This window comes from Elgaria multicarinata, chromosome 13, assembly GCF_023053635.1.
Source record: "Elgaria multicarinata webbii isolate HBS135686 ecotype San Diego chromosome 13, rElgMul1.1.pri, whole genome shotgun sequence".
NCBI lineage: Eukaryota > Metazoa > Chordata > Lepidosauria > Squamata > Anguidae > Elgaria > Elgaria multicarinata.
In genome coordinates this window covers 17,399,162-17,420,579 of record NC_086183.1, presented here as the reverse complement: position 1 = coordinate 17,420,579, position 21,418 = coordinate 17,399,162, and the positions used below count along the sequence as shown (strand labels likewise).

Sequence of the window (21,418 nt, the reverse complement as noted above, 5' to 3'; positions counted from 1 at the left end):
CACATGATGACCTGAAGATGCAAGGCTTGCAGTTTTGAGCTTAAAAAGATAGTGTGTCTCATTTTTTTATGTTGCCCAGAAGGTTTGAAAACTTCTTTCTCTTACTGACATTGGTGGTGATGATGACGATGATGATGAAAGGACCTTCCTCTGTAAATTCAGCAGGTGAGATGTGATGCTTTTATAGTTTCAGCGCAAGCTCTAAAAAACTGCCCCTGCTGAGGTTGTTGGCATCAGAGCAAGCGAGATAGGTCACCAGTTCACCACTGCTGATCATAAGGAAGAGGCCACTGGCTGCAAGCAAGGAAGATAAATTAGCATACAAGTCTAACACAGCCTTCCCCTGTTGGCTATGCTGGCTGGGGATGATGGGAGTTGTAGTCCATCGCAGTTGGAGGGTGCCAGCTCGGGGATGGCCTTTTCTCTCTTACCTGAAAAGTACCCGAATGAGAACAGGAAGCCTTGCCCTCATTCTTACTTAGTTTCAGCCGTCATCACAAAGCTACATCTCATTGACTAACTTCATGGCAGCATCATGAAGCCAAATCAGAGTGAGGGTAAGAAAGATGTTTTCAGGCCTTCTCCAAAAGAGTGGGTGGGCAGTGCAAACATTACTATACCAGTCAGCAGTGGGCATTACTGAGTTCTCTAACAAAGTGATGCAAGTTGGGATGACTTGGAAGACACACCCACCCCACGCAGACACATATATATATATATATTAAAAATGCTTTTCTTCTGGCTGAGCTAGATAAAAAAAAAGCCTTACCAAGTGCCAGCCACCACTGCCAAACCAGAGGAAATTCTTCCATCACTGTAAAAAGATCAGAAAAGTCAGCAGAAAAGTTTAATACAGCACAACTATACTGCAAAGGGTAATTAAGTTATTAATAAAGTGCAGCCCAGTGATGGCATCAGAGGACTGGAACATCCAGTCTCCATTGTCCTGTTGCCCCTGCTTGAGCCACCAAGATTTGCACTTCAAATCGACGGATCTGAACATTTTACAAAGGAAATGTGCAACTGTGGCTTTTTAAAAAATGGGATTTGACCCCATTCTGAATTCAGACCAGAATTATCTGCTTTTAAACCAAAAAAGCCAACAACCCTACCATCCCACGACAGTGTTATTGGCCCACACAACAGTGTGGCTTACTTAGCCTCTGGTCCTTTACTTAACGTTTGGGATGATGAAGTTTATATAAGTATGGTAAAGGGGGACGTGAACATAAAAAGAGCCCTGCTGGATCAGGCCAAAAGTCCATTTAGGGCAGGATCCTGTCTCCCAGAGTGACTAACCAGATGCCTCTTGGGCGCTAGGCCTCCTTAGCTGTTGCTCTCCAGCAAATGAGACTCTGAGGCATAGAGAACCTGGAGGGTCCATGCGGTTGTGACATGAGCCAAATGGCATGTTATGTTAAGCGCATGCTTTACAGTATGCGCTTGACATAACCGACAAGTCTGCCAGATGGAGAACAAGGTGATGGGGTTAACCCTTTCCTCCCTGTGTTGTTTTTCCATCAAAAATGGCTCCCTAAGCATAGAATAGAATCATAATAGTAGAATTGGAAGGGGCCTATAGGGCCATCGAGTCCAGTAATGCTATTTGCCCCCCAAAAGTGCTATTATTCTTTGCTATAAGGGGTAACTTTGGGGCAAGAAAACACTGGGAGGGGAGGGTTAAACCCCTCTCTGCATCAGGGTTGGGGAAAGAGAGAGCTTCATGGTTTAATGGAGCCCATGGGCAAAATGGTCGAGATACCCCACACTTTCTCCTTGCCACTATGGTGCCCATTTGCTTGTCCCTCCCTCTGGCTCCAATCCACAACAGCTTCCACAAGGAGAGGAAGAAGCGGAGCCAGGTGGCTCCTGGGAAGGGGGCTGAGATCCTTTCATGGGCTTACGGGGCTACTAAAGTCGGTGGCTACTGTGCTGTCCTGCCCTGTCCAATCCAATCCAATAAACTGGGCTCATCTTCTCAGTTTGCAAGTCCATCCATCTCCTCCCCTAGCTGCTCCCCATTCTTTGCTCGGCTCATCCATCATCTCTTAATTTGCCTATCTTCTTGCGCCCATTCATCTCAATCTTGGCGCACAGAGGTTTGTCTCCTTTTAAATTGTGACTTGGGGGGGGGGTGGAGGGAGAGAGAGAGAGAGAGAGAGAGAGCATTTTACTTTTGCAACTGAAGCAGCTGCCGTTTATCATCCTCCAGCCAGTACAAACACAAATCATGCCCATGTTGGAGGCTGATATACAGGGTCCCTAATAGGGAAGCGCACGATAATAACCGAGCTCGGAAGCAGTGCCATCCTTTCCGCTCGAGCGTGGGTGTCTGTCCCCCGCCCCATTTAGTGGAATTGCTTTGTTTATGAGTAAGCAATTAGTCTTTCCATAAACAGCACCCCCCCTCCCAGAAACCCAACAGGAGGAGCCATTGCAGCTCTCAGGAGTTGGGGGATGGAGTGGGGTGGGTGTCAGCAAAGTGATGGGTCTCTCTCTTTCTGGTCCATTAGCACCGCCGGGCTGCAGATGGCGATGCCTGTCTTTGCTGAAGTCGTAGCGCAAGAGAAATGGAAGCTGCTTCCCTGTTATCATTGCTGCCATGATGGGCAGGAAGGAAGAATGGTTCCACATGGCCCAGGGATTAATGGGACAGAACAATAGCGGAGGCGGACGCAAAGCCATTCGAAAGCCATTTAAAAACAACTTTTCCTTCCTTGGTAATGTTCATATTTGCTTTAAAGCTGTTTCAAATTTCGAGCGCACCGGATCATTAGGTTGTATTTGGGGCGACGCGGGGAGCTTGTTTGGTGCATGGCGATGGGAAGGAGAAGGGCTGGTTGTGCCTCCTTGGTGGGATGTTCCAGCTCTTGAGAGACCCTAACTGTGTTCCTTGAGCAAAGGCAGGCAGTGCTGGGTACTCCTCTTGGGTAGGGGTACAGGCTATCCAGCAGTGGAGGCTGGTGGATCTGATGTCAGTGGGGCAGTGAATCTGCTCCAGGTTTCGGTAGGACCAGGCAGAACTCTAAAGGAGCTCTCCAAGGTGATTCGTAGTGGCGCTATGATTCCGCTCCAGGTTTCAGGCAGGACCAGTCAGAACTCTTGAATAGCTGCTTTAGAGCTCTGACTGGTTCTGCCTGAAACCCGGAGCAGATTCACAGTACCCCTGATATCAGAGCCACTAGCCTCCACTGCTGTCTAGTTCAATTCATTGCTCGAAGCAGGAAATCTGGATTTAGCACAACCCCGATGAACCGGTACAGAATCTGGCTCATCTGGGGTCCCAATATGCTCCTCCTTTCCCCTAAATCTGCCCCTAATTTGGCCAGCCCAAGATATTTTGCTGCCTGAAGTGAAGAACAATACCTGACGGAACGCTTCTCCCGACGTGAATATACCCAGTCAACATCTAAGGTCCTCCTCCGGGTGCCTACTCCGAGAGAGGCTCGGTGTGTGGCAACGAGGGACAGGGCCTTTTCGGTGGTGGCCCCCAGACTATGGAATGATCACCCTGACGAGGCTCGCCTGGCACCAACACTGCTATCTTTCTGGCGCCAGGTTAAGACTTTCCTCTTTGCCCAGGCATATGGCAGCACATCTTAATCACCCACATGTTTATTTTTTTAACGGTTTCTAATGCTTTATGTGTGTATGTTCTGTGTTTTAGAATTTTAAACTTGTTTTTATCTCAATTTTAGAATTTCTGTAAACCGCCCAGAGAGCCCTGGCTATGGGAGCGGTATATAAGTGCAATTAATAATAATAATAATAATAATAATAATAATAATAATAACAACAACAACAACAACAACAACAAGAAGATGGCAACACCCTTCCCATTCCCCGCCAAAAGCCTTTCTTCAAGAACCATTTTATTTTAGAATGCAAAGTCTATTCAGACATTAGGAAAATTTATATCCTTCCTTTGCTAGTTCGGACAAAGAAGACCTTCCCTTGAAAAACTGTGTTTTTTATTGAATGATTTTAACAAATATGTAACTTTTAGAACTGCTAAATTTCTTGTGCTGGCCCTGCTCTTGCGCACAAAGGCCGAGGGAATGAATGAATGAATGTAACACATCTATGTGAAGCTGTATGGTGGCTGGTTGCGAAGTACAATAAACTTGACTTGGAAGACTGAACATCTTTCTTCAACACCGGCAATGGGACACCACACCTGAAGGCAGCAACCTAGCTTCGGGGGACATGGGGAAGGCCATGTGGCACACACTTCTCCCCTCCCACACCTTGCTGCCGCCTCTCAGCATGGAGGCAGCCAATCAGGGGGCGTGAGGGAGGGGGCGGGGCTTCACTAGGCATGAGCCACAATTGCATTATTCATGAGCCTCTCTGTGGTGAGGGGACTGAGGGGGAAAAAGGCGGGACAGGAGCACGACTACTAGTGCCCATGGCGACAGGGGCTTTACACAAGTTCTAAAAGGTTGCAATGCCTCTCCGAGACTTAGTTACTTGCAGCTTTAAGTTCAAATAGACTGGTGTTTTGGCCATGCCATTGACCCCAGCCACCACTAGAATGCAGCCCTGCTGCCCCCACCACCTTCACCGTTATTCCAAAACGAAATTTGTCCCTTGGACTGAAAAATTCAACATCCCTGATGTAGGTTCTATTCTACCAGCGTGCGTGCTTTGCTTTCCCATTGTTTGCCCACACGCCGTACGGTGGAATCCATTCCTCTTTCTTTACCACCCTAGTATTCAAGAAAGGCATAGAATAGGTCAAGAGTTCTGCTGTCTCGAGGGGGCCATCTCACAACATTCACTCCGGGGAAATGTGACATGGAGCACTGCATTCAGTTGCAGCTCTCTGTGACACATCGGTGGGTGTGGGTGCTTATTTTATTTACAACATTTGTATACCACTACACATCTGTTCTTTTTAAAAATGGAACACTGATAAAAATCTGTGGCTGGTCAGTTAAGGAATGCTTCCTGGGAAAGTGCTGTTTTCAGGAGGTGACAAAGCAGCACTGTGTTTGCACTTGCCTGACCTCCAGGGGCAGAGAGTTCCAAAGAATGGGGGCCACCGCATGGAAGGCTCTTCTCCTGATGGACTCCAATTGGGCCATAGGTCTATGCAGAATCACCAGGAGTATGCCTTCTGATGACCTCAGTGACTGGGCAAGCTGGTAAGGGAGAAGGCACGCTCTCAGGTACTCTGGTCCCAAGTTGTTTAGGGCTTTGTACACTAGTATCAAAACATTAAACCTTTATATTTGATTCCTCGCTCTCCTTTATTCCTCATATTGAGGCAGTAGCTAAATCTTGTCATTTTTTCCTGTATAATATTGCCAGGATTCGATAATTTTTGTCTGTCTCTTCTGCCAAGACTCTTGTTCATGCATTGGTTATTTCTCGGTTGGACTACTGCAACCTTCTTCTCACTGGCCTTCCTTCTTCTCACATCAGTCCATTGGTTTCTGTTCACCACTCTGCTGCTAAGATCATCTTCTTGGCTCACCACTCTGACCATGTAACTCCACTTCTGAAATCTCTTCATTGGCTTCCAATTCACTTCAGAATCCAATATAAACTTCTCCTGTTGACCTACAAAGCTTTTCACTGTCTAGCTCCTTCATATCTCTCCTCTCTCATCTCACACTATTGCCCCGCTCGTGCTCTTCGCTCCTCTGATGCCATGTTTCTCGCCTGCCCAAGGGTCTGTACTTCCCTTGCTCGGCTTCGTCCATTTTCTTCTGCTGCCCCTTACGCCTGGAACGCTCTTCCAGAACATTTGAGAACTACAAGTTCAATCGCAGCTTTTAAAGCTCAACTAAAAACTTTTCTTTTTCCTAAAGCTTTTAAAACTTGATTTTGTTCTGACTTTATACTATTAGTTTTACCCTACCCAGTGCCTGTTTACCCTACCCTGTGCCTGTTTGCATTCTCTTCCCCTCCTTATTGTTTTATTATGATTTTATTAGAATGTAAGCCTATGCGGCAGGGTCTTGCTATTTACTGTTTTACTCTGTACAGCACCATGTACATTGATAGTGCTATATAAATAATAATAATAATAATAATAATAAAAAAAAAAACCTGACCCAGTAGCAAATAGGCAGCCAATAAAGTTCCTTCAGCAAAGGAGTTGCAGGCTGAAAAGGAACATCTGCACTAGCTCCAGCTTCCAAAGCAGCCTTAAGGGCAGCCCCACATAGAGCACATCGCAGTAATCCAATCTAGAGGTTCCTAATGCCTGTACCACTGTGGCCAAGCTATCCCTGTCCAGAAGAGGCCGTAGCTGGCAAGCCAGCCGAAGCTGGTAAAAGGCACTCTGAGCCACCGCAGCCATTTGGGCCTCCAGCGACAATGATGAATCTCAAAGTACACCCAAACTGCAAACCTGATCTTTCAGAGGGAGTGCAACCCCATCCAGAACAGGCAATGAGCCTACCTCCCAAACTCAGGAACCACTCACCCACAGGGCTTCCATCTTGCCAGGATTCAGCTTCAGTTTATTGGCCCTCATCCAGCCCATTACTGAGTCTAGGCACTGGTCCAAGACTTGCACAGCCTCTCCTGATTCAGATGTCACAGGGAGATAGAGCTGTGTATCATCAACGTACTGGTGGCACTTGGCTCCAAATCCCCTAATGGCCGCTCCCAGCAGCTTCATATAGGTGTTAAACAACATTGGGGACAGGATGGTACCCTGTGGACCCCCACAGCTCAATTGTCAAGGGACTGAGGAATAATTACCCAACATTACACTCTTAAATCAACCCCACAGGTAGGACTGGAACCGCTGGAATAGTGTTTGTGTGTGCATGCATGTGTACCTGGTGAAGTGAAATGGACAGCCCAAATTTATTCTGTTCAGCGACTCCGCTGCTCCCCTTGAGGGCAGGGAGTTATCTTGATTGTAACCTCATACATCTGACATCATGTGCTCTCGGTGCCTCTGAGTCCCAGAGACAAACGTACCACCACCACCCTTTCCCAAAGCCTCAGAAGGTAGCAAGATATCTCCAAGGCTCAATATGAAGTCAACAAAAATTATGTAGGTCCAGGGTGAGTAAAAAGTACATCTCCAGATATGTTGCACTTTAACCCCCAGAAGTCCCTGCCAGTATGAACAATGGTCAAGAATGGTGGGAAATCCCAAACACCTGGAGATCTACCTTCTGCCCACCTTGGGTGTAAGAAATCTGCTTTTGTATCTTAATGCTATTCACATTCATTGCTACAAAATTACATTCATGTCATTGTTGGTGGGTGGCTGCTGTCTCCATTTCCCAAAATATCTGAGACATGGCATTATTCCAGGGCAATTCTGATGTGGAAAATGGCACCCCAGAATGTCCCTGAATATTGCAGTGTCCAGACCTTTCATGGAAAAGGAAAAGCTGGCCACCCACCCAAACGCTAATCTTGCTACTGAAGTCAGCACCAAATCACTGTGTATGGGAGTCTCATTTCTGAAAAACAAATGTGTACTCCTGTGCATTTGTTTTGCAATCCATGAAACTCAACTGGTTCAAATCCCGTTCAGGTCGATGCCCAAAATATGATGCTGATGCTGATAGCTCTAGATGAGCTATCCACGGTGCTGAACCCTAGCCCCAAAATAGCTTCAGCACCATGGGCAGCTGCTTTAGAGTTCTGGCTAAAACCCAGAATGGATTCACAGCCCCATCCAAATCTGAGCCGTGAGCCTCCATTGAGTTTTGAGAAGGGATATTTCTTCCTTCCTGAAATGAACATCTGAGCAGGCACATTATGCGTGGGGCCATGCGACTGTTGCAACACTGAGCAAGGATTTCAGTCTAGCTAGCTAATATCCAATCTGGGAATTGTCCTGTCCCTGAAGACCACTGTGCAAAGCCTTGTTCCTTCTCCAGCTTTAAAAGATGCCTCCCACAGGGCGCGACTGGCTTCAACTCACCCGCAAAGGTCAACAGGACGTGGGCCAAGGTGACAGTGGTGGCGTAATCCCAGACCCACCGTCGCAACAATACAGCAAAGAGCAAGCCGCTGGTGAAAAAGGTGAGCTCCAAGGCCAGTGTGTTGGCTAAAGAAGGAGGAAAAGGAAAGAACAAATCTTTAAATGAGGCACAGTCAAGAAAAAGAACTGCAGAAACACTTATCTTCTGTCACTGGCTGTTGGCAAAGATGTGTCTCCATGTTTACTTCCATGTTTCATCCCAGTTTACTTTAGGCTGTAATCCTATGCACACTTACAAGACAGTGATAGCTCAACCATACATTATGTTAAAGACACGTACATGTTTTCATTTTATCTAGTTTGGTGGGTCTGATTTTTATTGGGACCACCCCATGTGGGGAGGGGAGGCTTAATACTTTTATTATTTTTTAAAATTATTATTACATTTATGTCCCACTTTTCTTCCTCTTCCAAGAAAACCCAAGGCAGCTCACATGCTCCTCCTCTCCATTTTATTCTCACAACAACCCTGTCGGGTCGGTTAGGCTGAGAATCAGTGACTGGCCCAAGGTCACCCAATGAGCTTAATGGCCAAGTAGGGATTAGAACCCAGGGCTCCTGCATCCCAGTCCAACACTCTAACCACTACACTGCATTGGCTCTCCATATACTTCCCTCCGAGCTTCTCAGCATGCCTACAGACCTTAGACAAGCCCCCTTGGCAATAAAATGAGACTTTTTTGGTAGCCACACCGGGAGTAGGATGGGGCAGGGGGAATTATTGGTTGGGAGGGATGTATTAAGCCTCCACACTTGTGTGTATGGAGGGGGGGTCCCAGTAAAAACCAGACCACCCAATTATTTGAAAAATTAAGAAAGAAATCTGAAAGTTCTCACTACATTTTTAATTTAATGTAGAGCTGAGCCCCAAGTTCTACTTGAAATCAGAAGGCTATGTGTCCTACTTTGGTGCAAGATGGGTGAGCATCCAAGACGCGCAGAGAAAAGGACAGAAGTCTTCAGATGCTATAGAAAGGTTTATTATACAAAAGCCCGCCACATTACAGCCTCTTGCTTTTTACGCCTTCTTCAGGGGGTTGTTATACTGTCTGCAGAAATTATTAACATCGAATTGTCTTGTGATGGCGACTAGCGTGTGCCCTACTTTATAGTCCTGTCTTTGAAGGCGTTCTCCACTTGAAAGGCTCTCCAGTTCAGGCTCAGTGTAAAGATAAAGGGCAGAATCCAGCAGGGTGCTTACACACACACACACACACACACACACACACACACACACACCACCAATTCTCTTCTGCCTGGCCAATTCCGTTGTGCAAGCGATTCTCACTGCTTGCACAATGGTGGCTTAATGTTTCCAGGGCCATCCAAAATGAGTGAAAATGCTCATTTCTGGGAGGAGACAGGCCGGCATTGCTCCCATAGGCTCCCCCATGGGGAGGACCCCAAATTGAGGAAGGCTGCTCTAAGCAGATGTCATTCCTTGTTTTAATTTTGCATATTTTCCATTCCTTTGTGCTTCCCAGCCAATCCATCTCTATGCGCTTTAAACGCTCTCTCCAAATTCATCCTCACCCAGATAGTTGGGATTTAAGAAAGACGGCTCCATTTTAAATTCAAAAGGGATCCGCAGGCCAAAGGTATTGATCCTGGAAAAAAGAGAGAAGAATTTGAGCTTTAAAAGAAACTTCAGGTGCGTTAGAATGATGTTTGTAAATTCTACCCCTAACTTCTAACTCTTGCTGGTTCAGTCTTAGGGTAACCATATGAAAAGGAGGACAGGGCTCCTGTATCCTTAACAGTTGTATTGAAAAGGGAATTTCAGCAGGTGTCATTTGTATATATGGAGAATTTGTATATATGAAGAAATTCCCTCTTTATCACAACAGTTAAAGCTGCAGGAGCTATACTAGAGTAATCAGATTTAAAAGAGGGCAGGGCACCTGCAGCTTTCACTGTTGTGATGAAGAGGGGATTTCACCAGGTTCTCCATATATACAAATGACACCTGCTGAAATTCCCTTTTAAATACAACTGTTAAAGATACAGGAGCCCTGTCCTCCTTTTCATATGGTCACCCTAGATTCAGTCCAAAAGGACCATCCAATCCACCCTCCAGATGTTTTGGACTACACCTCCCAACAGCCCCAATCAGCCATGGGTCAGGGGTGATGGGAATTGTCATTCAAAACATTTGGAGGACACCAGGTTCAGGAAGGCTGCTCTAGTCCAATGTTCCAATTGCAGCAGCTAAGGGCTAACCTAGGGTTAATCTTGCCCATGTTAGTCCGACCTAGAGTAGATCCATTGAAATGAATGAGATTTAAGTCAGTCCCGACAAACTCATTCATTTCAATGGGTCTATTCTAAGTAGGATTAACATTGGATACTACCCATAGTGAAGTAAACACGAAGGGCACCCATTTGGATTGGGACCACCACACACAGGTAGGGGAGGTTAACCTTCCCACCCAGCCACTTTCCTCCTTAAATTCAACCCCATTGGGACTTTGAAAAAAGAGAAAGAACATTCCAATGGATTATTTCTCTCTCTTTTTTACCCTCTGCAGGTAGGGTGGACTTTGTGGGGGAGGGGAGTGTCTAGATGGGAAGGTTTAAGCCTCCACTACCTGCATGTGATGGTCTTAATGGTCCTAATCTGAATTGGGGCTCACATGCCTTTGTCAAGGTAAACAAATAAATGGTGAAGATAAACTGCCCCTAAGGGTTTTAATCTCACTTTAGCAGACTAAATGGTGACAATATCAGGTTCAGGGGCATGGTTTTTGTTGCAGCTATGGCACAGAAGGGACAAGGTTAACCCATACCACGTCTCCACACAATTGTGATCAGCCCCCACCCCCCTGTTTCTATTTAACAACAACAAAACAAGTCCAAATACATTAAGGGCATACAAGATGTTCTAGATCTGACTGAAAGCTTGTGTACTTCCCCTTGTCTGTCCCGAATCTCCCATCAATCAGCTTCCTTGAATGACCCCATTCGATTCTAGTATTATGAGAAATTTTGTACAGCTTTATCATGTCTCCTCTCACTTGCATTTTTTCTAAGCTAAAAAGCTCTGAACATTTACAGGGCTGGTGCTCCAGCCTCCTTAAGTATTTTGGTTGCTCTTTTCTGCACTTTCTCCAGCTCTGTTTTGAAGTATGGTAACCAGAACTCTATACCAGGGTAGGCAACGTAGTGCCCGTGGGCCCCTGGGCACCTTCCTCAGTGCCTACTGAGACACCATACTTGGCCCCATTTTTATTTTAAAAATATTTTTATATTTTCTTACTGGCAGCTGGGATTGTTTCAAAGCAAAGTGGAAGCCTCTCCCTGCTGCCATCTTAATTCCCCATGAATGCATCTGGGCAGTTATTTGTCCTTGGTGAGTAGCCATGCCTACCCATGGCAGTCATTTAATGGCTGTGCCGAGAACAGTTTCCAAATTTGCCCACGAATCCAAAAGGTTGCCTATCCCTGCTGTACACAGTGTTCAAGTATGGTCACACCCTAGATTTATATAAAAACATAATGATATTGGCAGTTTTATTTTTTTTCGATTCTTTTCCTAATGATCCCTAACATGGAATTTGCCTTTCTCACAGCAGCTGTGCACTGGGTCATTGCGCATTTAATGTATCATGTAGTTTGGCCATTGGCTAGGTGGCCTTAGGCAAGCCTTGTTCTTAACTTCTGTACACGCAGCAGCAGATAATCCTAGCAATCTACTTTAGTAGGTTGTGTGTGTGTTTGTGTGTGTCTGAAAATTTGCAACAAGGTCATCTAGTGAAGCACACTAAATACACCAAAGTCATGATCCTTTGCATGTTTATTCAAAAGTAAGCCCTACTAAATTTGTAATTTTGCATTGCTGCTGTTTTTATCTGGTTGAGCTTTTACATTGTATTTTATATTATGGTTTTATACCGTTGTTTTATATTTTGAATGATTTTAATTTTTGTGAACCGCCCAGAGAGCTCCGGCTATTGGGCGGTATAGAAATGTAATAAATAAATAAATAAATAAATAAATAAATAAATACTACTTCGTTCAGTGGGGCTTGCTTCCAAGTAGCTAGCTGTACATAGCATCACACCCTTGAAGCTCTGTATAAATGTTTATTAGAGAGCGATCCTCTCTAATTCCGATTCATCTTCGAGGACAGCCCTACGTTGAGCGCATTACAGTAATCTAACTAGGATGTATGCTGCTGATTCTCAGCAACAGATTCTCAAATGTATCTTATTACCTCTGAACTCAGGGGTTCCATTTTAGCTATTATCCCAGAGATTATCCCAGAGGTTTATGGGATAATCTGAGACTTTATTTATTTATTTACTGCATTTCTATACCACACAGCAGCTGCAGTTCTCTGGGTGAACTACCTTCCTTGGAATTGGTAGGTCTTGGGCCAAGCCGCTTCTCTACCTACAAGGGGCGTGCAATCCTTCATGGAAATCATTCGTCACTGCTCTTGTATGACGGTCACAAATGTGGACCAGGATGGTCAGTCTAGAGGCATTTATAGATGTAACAAGTGGGTCCAGCAACACTTTTTGTGCTCTGCAGTGCTCCTGTTTAGAATACCACCTGACCTTGACCCTTTTTCCTAGAATGAATGAATGATAACACCTTCTCCACCTGCCTCATTTCCCATCATCTTTCCCCTGCAACAGTCAGCATTCACTGGTCATTGTGTACACTCAGTCTGCATTGAACTGTTTTAAGGACCCTCCTTTAGAGGCTTTCCCCTAAATATTTGTTTAATTAATGGCAGCAGTTGGAGACGAAGAATCCCAAAAATATCTAAAACGGGATTGAGTATACTCAATGGCTGTGGAATGGTGGCAGGTTCTTCATGGCTGGTGGTGGTGGGGATGGAATGGAGCCTCTTGAAAGAGGGCATGGCTGGCTGAAACCCTGAACTAGGGATGTACCGGTTTTGTTAAATCAGTTTTGTTGAGTGTCAGGTGTCTTTCATTCCATCGTCTACTCCTTGATGGAATGTATTACAATTTGGTTCCAGTTGTGCAGGTGTGCATTAGTGCAAAACATACATACACATACCATAAAAAGTAAAAGCAAAAACAAACAAAAAACTGGTCTGCAAGTCCACAGAACCTGCATTGCTTGGGAAAAGCCAGCCCAATGCGGCATCCATAGATTGGATTTCACGCAATTGTGATTTATCATCATTTCGGACAGTGTACACAGTACGTAGTGATTTGTAGTTTTTGTCTTGACACCAACTTTGTCAGGCAAAACAACCCAGTAACCTCAAAGGCTCGGTCCGTTCCTCCCTGGACAGTTTGAATGTGTAAAATTATTAGAGATCATGGTTGCCTTGGCAGGCTAGGCAGTTAACCAACAGCAGGAGTCCAGCTGGGGAGTCATAAATTTATCTGTCACACTGGTGCAGTTTCGCTTCAATCCTAAACGTATTTACTTGGAAGTTGGTCTCATTGATTTAAATGGACTTGCGTTTCCATGTTCGGAGGTTTACAGAGACTTAAAATGTGAAAGCGTCTTCAGTATTGTGGGCTGTCCCGCTTCAATTTGGAGGGGGGGGCAGGGGGAGAGAACGGCATTGTTGAATGGTCCCCTGGTAATTCAGAAACAAAATCCTTGATATGACAAATGGAGACTGCAAACCTTTGCAGTAAGGAGAAACTCAGTGGGACGTTGTTATGAGTAAAAAACTCTGTAGCAGGCATGTGGAACCTCTTTCTGGATTCCATTTTGAAGATGTTCTTGTGGGGGGGGCTGCATGCATACCATCATTGTACAGGGCGAAAGGCAAAAGAAATGGAAGATTAGATTGTAAGCCTATGCGGCAGGGTCTTGCTATTTACTGTTTTACTCTGTACAGCACCATGTACATTGATGGTGCTATATAAATAAAATAATAATAATAATAATAATAATAATAATAATAATAATAATAATAATAACCCCCAAATACCCTCTCCAACAATCCCAGGGGCACAGAATGATTTAAGAACATCTGAAAGTAAAGGGGCTTTTGATCTTAGGAACATGCTTGAAAGCAAATCCTTAGTTAACATGCTTGTTCTGGAGAATCCTTCAGATTCCAGGGACAGGCTGTCAGGTGTGCCTTTGCAACAGCATAAAACTATGGGGAAATTAAAATAAATGGCCTACCCGGTAATTAGCTACTGTGCCAGAACCATGCTGTACAGTAGAGTGGAAAAGAACATTCTCCCTTGGGAGCTGTAGGACGAAGATGGAACGCTTGTGGGAAATGCAAACTGAAGGGGCTGAGAGTAACATCTACGCCGGTACAGGACCAGCGGCCTCACCTGAACGCTCCACAGCAAATGCTCCCAGTCATGTAATACACTGCATAGAAAATGAGGAGACACAGCAGTATATGAAGAACGATGGCCTGGAAATTGAAGCAGGGGAAAGAAATGAAACGTCCACCGAGGATCAGTGCAGAAAAGGAGTTTCACGGGAGTCATGATAAAGGTGTACAAAATTATGCATGGCGTGGAGAATGTGGCTAGGGAGACATTTTCTCCCCTCTCTCAAAATACCAGAGCCCAATGGGGTCATCCCATGAAGCTGATTACGGAGATTCAGGACAGATAAAAGGAAGGACTTCTTCACACAGTTCATAGCGAAACTATGGAATTCACTACTGCAAGTTGTAGTGATGGCCACCCATTTGGGTGGCTTTAAAAGGGGGGTTGATAAAGTCCTGGAGGAGAAGTCTATCAGTTAAACTATGGAATTCACTATCACAAGATGTGGTGATGGCTCCATTTTGGATAGCTTAAAAAGAGAGTTAGACAATTCCTGGAGAAGGCCATCAATGGCTAGTAGTCCTGAAAGCTATGTGCTACCTCCAGTAGCCGAGGTGGTAAGCCTATGTACACCAGATGCTGGGGAACATGGGCAAGAGGGTGCTGTTGTACTGTGTCCTGCTTGTGGGTCCTGGTCGACAGCTGGTTGGCTACTGTGTGAACAGAGTGTTGGACTAGATGGACCCCTGGTCTGATCCAGCAGGGCTCTTCTTATGTTCTTACAGTATGTGCCACCTGTCAAATTTGTGTTTTATTTTTCTGCTGAGACAAGTTAGACAGTACCTACTTTGGAGGAGGATGCCAGCCACTGTTTCAGAAAACTGACTACCTATCATAGCTGGCAAAAACAGTGCAGGGGAGACGGGTGGCAGGTGCTTGTTAAAACTGGATTTATGAGGTAGTAACATCTAATTTTATGTATGTATGTATTACATTTATATACCGCCCCATAGCTGAAGTTCTCTGTGTGGTTTACAAAGATTAAAACATGGAACCTCTAGGGTTGCTGTGTGTCCTCTTTTACAGAATACAGCCCTCTATTTGAAAGGCTGCCAGAGGAGTGTCCTCTATTTGAAAGTATCCTCTGTTTAAGGTAGGGGTGTGCACGGACGCCCCGCTCCGCCCCGCGGGCCGATCCGAAAATTTCAGATCGGCCCGCTCCGCGCCACGCCGCTCCACCCATACTCCCCTCCTCTTCGCCGCGGAGCTCCGGCTCCGAATCAGAGCTCCGCAGTGGAAGGGAGTGGCACCAGGTAAGGCCGGGAGAGGAGGGCGGGGGGTGTTACCGGGCCCTGCCGCTGTTGCCGCCCGTGGAGCGACAGCGGCAGAGCCCGATAAGAGACCAAGGGGGAGGGGGGCCTTACCTGCCTCCGTCTGCAGTCCGTCGGCTTCTTCAATTGAGCCCGCGGTTCAACCAGGAAGTCTGCGGCCCAGACTTCCTCGTTGAACCGCGGGCTCAACTGAAGAAGCCGACAGACCGCGGATGGAGGCAAGTAAGGGAGAGGAGGGGGGGGTTACCGGGCCCTGCCGCTGTCGCCGCATGGGCGACAGCGGCAGGGCCCGGTAAACCCCACTTACCTTTCCGGCGGAGCTCCGGATCAAGGCGAAGGATCCGCCTTCACCTTGATCCTCTTCGCCACGCTCCGCCGTCCCCCCAATCCTCTTCGCCCCCGCCTTAATTCGCCAGTCTGATTAGAAGCGGAGCACATCCCTAGTTTAAAGGGCTGCTCTGCCTTTTAAATTATAAATACATCCCAGCTTGAAGATAAAAGACCCCAAGAGCTCTTGCCCTTCTCAATAGTCAGCACCTGAAGATTCCCTTAAGGCAGCATTAGGCTCAGATGGAGCCTAACATGGTCCCAAACTATGAAGGGCTTTCAAGTCAAGGACCGGTAGTTTGGATTATTAGCTCCCTCACCAGTACCTCTCCAGATACTAGTACAAATCTACACCTGAGTAACTAAGGCTAGATCTACACAACTGCTTTATAGTGGCATTGAAGTGCAGTGATAACTGTAGGGGCACAATCCACATTCCATATACTGCTTTCATAGTGTTATATGCTGCTTTTTATTCCACATTGGTAAGGTTTTGACACAAGAACTGGGTTCAGATGACACGGTAACCAGCAGTGGGCCCGATTCAAAGTGCTGGTACTAACATTCAAAGCCCTAAACGGCTTGGGGCCAGGTTGTTTGAAGGAACGCCTCCTCCCGTATGTGCCTGCCTGGACATTAAGATCATCTTCAGAGGTCCTTCTCCATGAGCCCCCTGCCAAAGGAAGTGAGGCAAGTGGCTACTAGGAGGAGCGCTTTCTCTCCTGTGGCACCCCGGCTGTGGAACAAGCTCCCCAGAGAAGTTTGCCTGGCGCCTACACTGTACTCCTTCTGTCACCAGCTGAAGACCTTTTTATTTTCTCAGTATTTTAACACCTAATTTAACTTAAATTTAAACTTGCTGTTTTAATTCCGTATTTTAATCTATATCAACTTCTGCTGTGTGGTTTTATCCTGGTTGTGCTTTTTATATTGTATTTGTGTTTTCAGACTGTTGGTTGTTTTATTATGCTTTTCATGGTTTTAATTTTTGTGAACCACCAAGAGAGCTTCGGCTATTGGGGGGTATAAAAATGTAATAAATAAATAAATAAAATAGTCAACGGTGGGTTATTAGAATGTAAGCCTATGTGGCAGGGTCTTGCTATTTACTGTTTTACTCTGTACAGCACCATGTACATTGATGGTGCTATATAAATTAATAATAATAATAATAATAATAATAATAATAATAATAATAAATGGTGGGTCATCTGTCGGGAATTTTTCACACCATGTTTGGTTATTCAGCCAAAATCACTAACACAAATAACCAATGCTGTGCAGACTTGATTATTTGAACAACCGTTGGTTATCATGTCATGTGTCGGACACCGTTGACTATTTCGTCGCACAAAGTTGGTTATTTTTGGTGACTACAAAGTCCCCTGGCAAGAGTGACCAAAGCAGCAGCTGCTGCTCTGGTCGTCAGCAGAACTCACAATGGCTGATAGGATACCAGTGGGAGGACTGAGAGGGGAAGAGAGCGCAGGGGATGTGTCACTCAAACACACCATTGACTAATAGTCAATTTGATGCTAGCCCTAATTCACACCAGTTAATTATAATTACGTCATGTGGGGAGCACTCCCTTGATAATCAACCGTGGAGTTGAGTAGTAACCCACCATTGACTATTGTGTTGTTCAAACGCAACCAAGGAGTAGATCTGGCCTAAGATCAGGGAGTCTAAGACAAAACTCTTAAAACACGCACAAAGACCTAACCAAAGTCAACCAGTAAATATTCATAATTCGTAGGTAAGGAGCACCAGAGGTGAGAGATAAGCAAGTAAGACAAGGCGAGGTATGGTGAAAAATAAAAAAATAAAAATACAACAATTTTCTACAGTTAAACTTAAACTTATTGGGAATCAGAAAGGCTTTTCCACCTACTGCAAATCACCAAGAAAACTGATAGATCCTGATCTATCTTCTGGCCAACCCTGGGCTAGAGAATCGGCATTTTAACAGCAGCGATCCAACTGCAAGCTCATAAGGAGCAGATGGCATGCCTCAATCCCTGCTTGACCTCTAAACCCGGCTGCAGCTGATTTCGTGCCTGACTTTGCTCGGTCTCCCTCTGGCACAGTGGAGGATGCCTTGCCCCAAAGGACTTTACCTTGATGGTTGATGCTTCATTGCCTTGCAAGACCATGGGTAGGTAAGATTCATCACAGCAAAGAGAATATTTCACGAAGCACAGTTGTAGCCTGTGCAAGAAGGCTGGAGATTAAGAAATGAGCTACAACGCCTGCTAGAGGCAAAGATCAGGGACAGCAGAAGAAAAGGGGGAGGGGGAGGGGGAGGGAAGGAAGGAAGGAAGGAAGGAAGGAAGGAAGGAAGGAAGGAAGGAAGGAAGAGAAACCTGTGTTGGTTTCTTGAGTGGAAGCATTGGATAAATTTATTTATTTATTTATTTAGAATATTTATATACCGCTCCCCATTGAAAAATTTCGGAGCGGTGTACAAGGTAAAATGAAAATAAAAACAGAATAAAACAGTTAAAACAAAATTTAAATAGAAGCAAAAACAGAAATCCAAGGCTGCATGTTAAAGAAAGGCTTCTTGGAATAAAGATGTTTTCAGGAGGCGCCGAAAGGAGTACAAGGTCGGAGTCTGCCTGACCTCCAGAGGCAGGGAGTTCCACAGGAGGGGCGCCACCACGCTGAAGGCTCTTCCCCTGGTGGATTCCAATCGGAGGATGGATCTAGGTGGAACCACCAGGAGCAGGCCCTCGGATGACCTCAGTGACTGGGCAGGTTGGTAGGGGAGAAGGCACTCTCTCAGGTATCCTGGTCCCAAGTTGTTTAGGGCTTTGTACACAAGTACAAGAACCTTAAACCTGGCCCGGTAGTGAATAGGCAGCCAGGGCAGTTCCCTCAGCAGAGGAGTTACATGCCGGAAAGGGGCAGCTCCAGACAACAGCCGAGCTGCAGCATTCTGCACTAGCTCCAGCTTCCGGAGCAGCTTCAAGGGCAGCCCCACATAGAGCGCGTTGCAGTAATCCAATCTTGAGGTTACCAATGCCTGTACCACCGTGGTCAAGCTATCTCTGTCCAGGAGAGGCCGTAGTTGGCGAACCAACCGAAGATAAAATATAGGTATTTGGCAGAGCAGACTGTAGGATTCTTTGACTGCAATGTTTTTCACAGGACTCAATACCTGTCATGCGATGTGGCTGTTGTTATTGCCTTGTCCAACAAAGCTGACAAAATTCCTACTAAAACATCCAACTATGCTTCCTTGCTATCTATCCAGTTTTGGAGATCACCCAAAATTGGGAGGAGTAGCTAGCATGCCAGGAATAACATTCGGAACAACTTTACAAAATGGAAAGCTAGGCCAAAACTATGAAAATGAAATAATTCAGCAGCGATAAATGCAAGGTTCTCCATTTCAGCTAATGCAAAAACAAAAGCACAGGCATAGGATGGCTTGGAAGGAGGTTATGAAATGGGTCTCAGGACTGAGGTTGATCATGAACACAAGTCAGCAGTTGCAAAAAGGGTGAATGCAATTTTAGGTTGCGTTAATAGAACTATTTCCCCCCAAGTAATATGAACTTCCACTATGTTCCACCCTATTCAGTCCTCCTCTGGAGTAGTGTATCCATTTCTGAGCATCGTAGTTTAGGAAGGGTGTAAGCAAATTGAAACAGGTTCAGAGGAGGGCAATGGTAGATGGGTTAATAATATGGAAAACAAGCCCTATGAGGAAAGGTTGAAGGAACTGGGCATTTTTAGCCTGGAGAAGTAAAGACTGGAGGAAACATGAAAATGTTCTTCGTACACATGAAGGGCTGTCTCTTAGAAGAAACTAACACTTGTCCTCTGTTGCCCCAGAGGGCAGGACTAGATCTAATAGGCTTAGGTTCCAGGAGAGTATATTTTGGTTGAACATTAGAAGTTTCTTCTTGATAATAAGAAAAGTTTGACAATGGGACTAATCGCCTTAGAGGGGTAGGAGGTTTCTCCCTTGCTGAGTCTTCAAGGAGTGACAGGACAGACATCTCTTGGATTTCCTGTGTCAAGCAAGGGGTTGTTGGCCTAGACAGCTCCCCCCACTTCTATGATCCCATTTACCTACTGTGGAATAGCCACACATCCAGTGTAGGCTGGCGGCGAATCCACTTCGGGTTTTAGTCAGAACTCTAAAGGAGCTCTCCAAGGTGCTCCCATCCAAGGAGTCACCAGCCTCCACTGATGCCTTGTTCGCTGCATTTTTTTTCCATCTTTTTATTGTGAATATTAACAAAACAGAACTAAAAATAAATTGTGAAAAAGCAAAGCAAAGAAACATTACATATATAGGAATATCACTGTTTTTTCCATCAAATATACTGTTCGGGGTTGTTGTTTTTTAAAGGGTGACAGTTATGCATAGGTTTCAAGAAAAGCAGACCAAATATCCATGTAATTATCCACTTACAAGTCACACCTATATAACACTCGTTCAAATGTTAATAGCATTGTTACGTCGTCAGCCCATTGCATTATGGGAGGTGAGCATTTATCCTTCCAAAGTGATAGTACAAGTCTTTTAGCTGTCATAAGGGCTCTGAAATCCATTTGCGCTGACAATGTGTTAATTTCCAAGAAGCCGGTAGGTAATTTAGGAAGGCATTTGTTCACTCCATTTTTGAGAGGCATCCATCCAACGCTCTTATCAAATCATTGCCTTCCTGTGATTTTCCCCATGCTTCTTCCATCTTTTCTCAGGCCACAGAAGATATGACTTTAAAAAGAACAAAATAGCAGCAAATTCTCCCCAGGTGCATATCATGTTAGTGTTACTCTGCCGTCTTTGCTAAGAGATGTGATTTTATTGTGTAGAATTGTGTGTCTGATGAGTGAGCCTATCGCTGTGCATCTATAACACACCGCCGTTCTGATTTTTTCCTGGTCACTGCCCTTCTATCATCAACTTTTTATTTATTTATTCTGTTTAAAATAATCCATTTTTTTAAATATTGAAGTAATATTCCAAGTGATGATTTTTTAAAAAAAGCACTTCAGTGCAATTTTTAAAAATGATTTTAAAATCTGATCTCTCAAATGGTTCGAAATATATTTTCATGTGAATTGTTCCTTCCCCACCCATACAACTATGTGATATCCAGAGATGCACATGGAAAACAATGGAATATAGAAATGCAAAAAGTGTCTTCCCCAAGAAGCGGCTGGTTGGCCACAATAGGAAACTGGCCCAGGTGAACACTTATTCTGTTCTTACGAGTTTTGGGGTTTCTGTTTATACCAATTAGGGATGGGCTGACTGAAGGCTTGCCTGGTAATGTCCTCTCCTGCCCCCATCTTCCCCTCTCTTTTGCCTTAGTTCATCATTGTGTTTGTAAATTTGCAAAGGAAGAGTATATAGGCTGAGTGGGATACATTCTAGAGGGGTGTCTGTGTTAAGCCTCTCCTTATATTTATTTATTTATTTATTTATTTATTTATTTATTACATTTTTATACCGCCCAATAGCCGAAGCTCTCTGGGCGGTTCACAAAAATTAAAACCACAGTAAAACACCCAACAGGTTAAAACACAATTATGAAATACAATATAAA

The 21,418-nt window shown here is 45.0% G+C and overlaps 1 protein-coding gene across 1 annotated transcript; it reads right to left on the bottom strand.

Annotated features, from left to right (window-relative positions):
* Nucleotides 1–181: 181 nt before the first annotated feature.
* On the bottom strand, nucleotides 182–18,056 carry LOC134408334 (putative transmembrane protein 244). The gene is made up of 6 exons (XM_063140588.1): nucleotides 17,969–18,056; nucleotides 14,248–14,333; nucleotides 9,497–9,570; nucleotides 7,904–8,029; nucleotides 770–814; nucleotides 182–294 (listed from the first exon to the last, which is right to left on the bottom strand). The coding sequence occupies exons 1-6, from the start codon at nucleotides 18,002–18,004 to the stop codon at nucleotides 182–184; spliced, it is 480 nt and encodes a 159-aa protein (XP_062996658.1). The 5' UTR covers nucleotides 18,005–18,056.
* Between the last annotated feature and the right edge of the window lie 3,362 nt (nucleotides 18,057–21,418).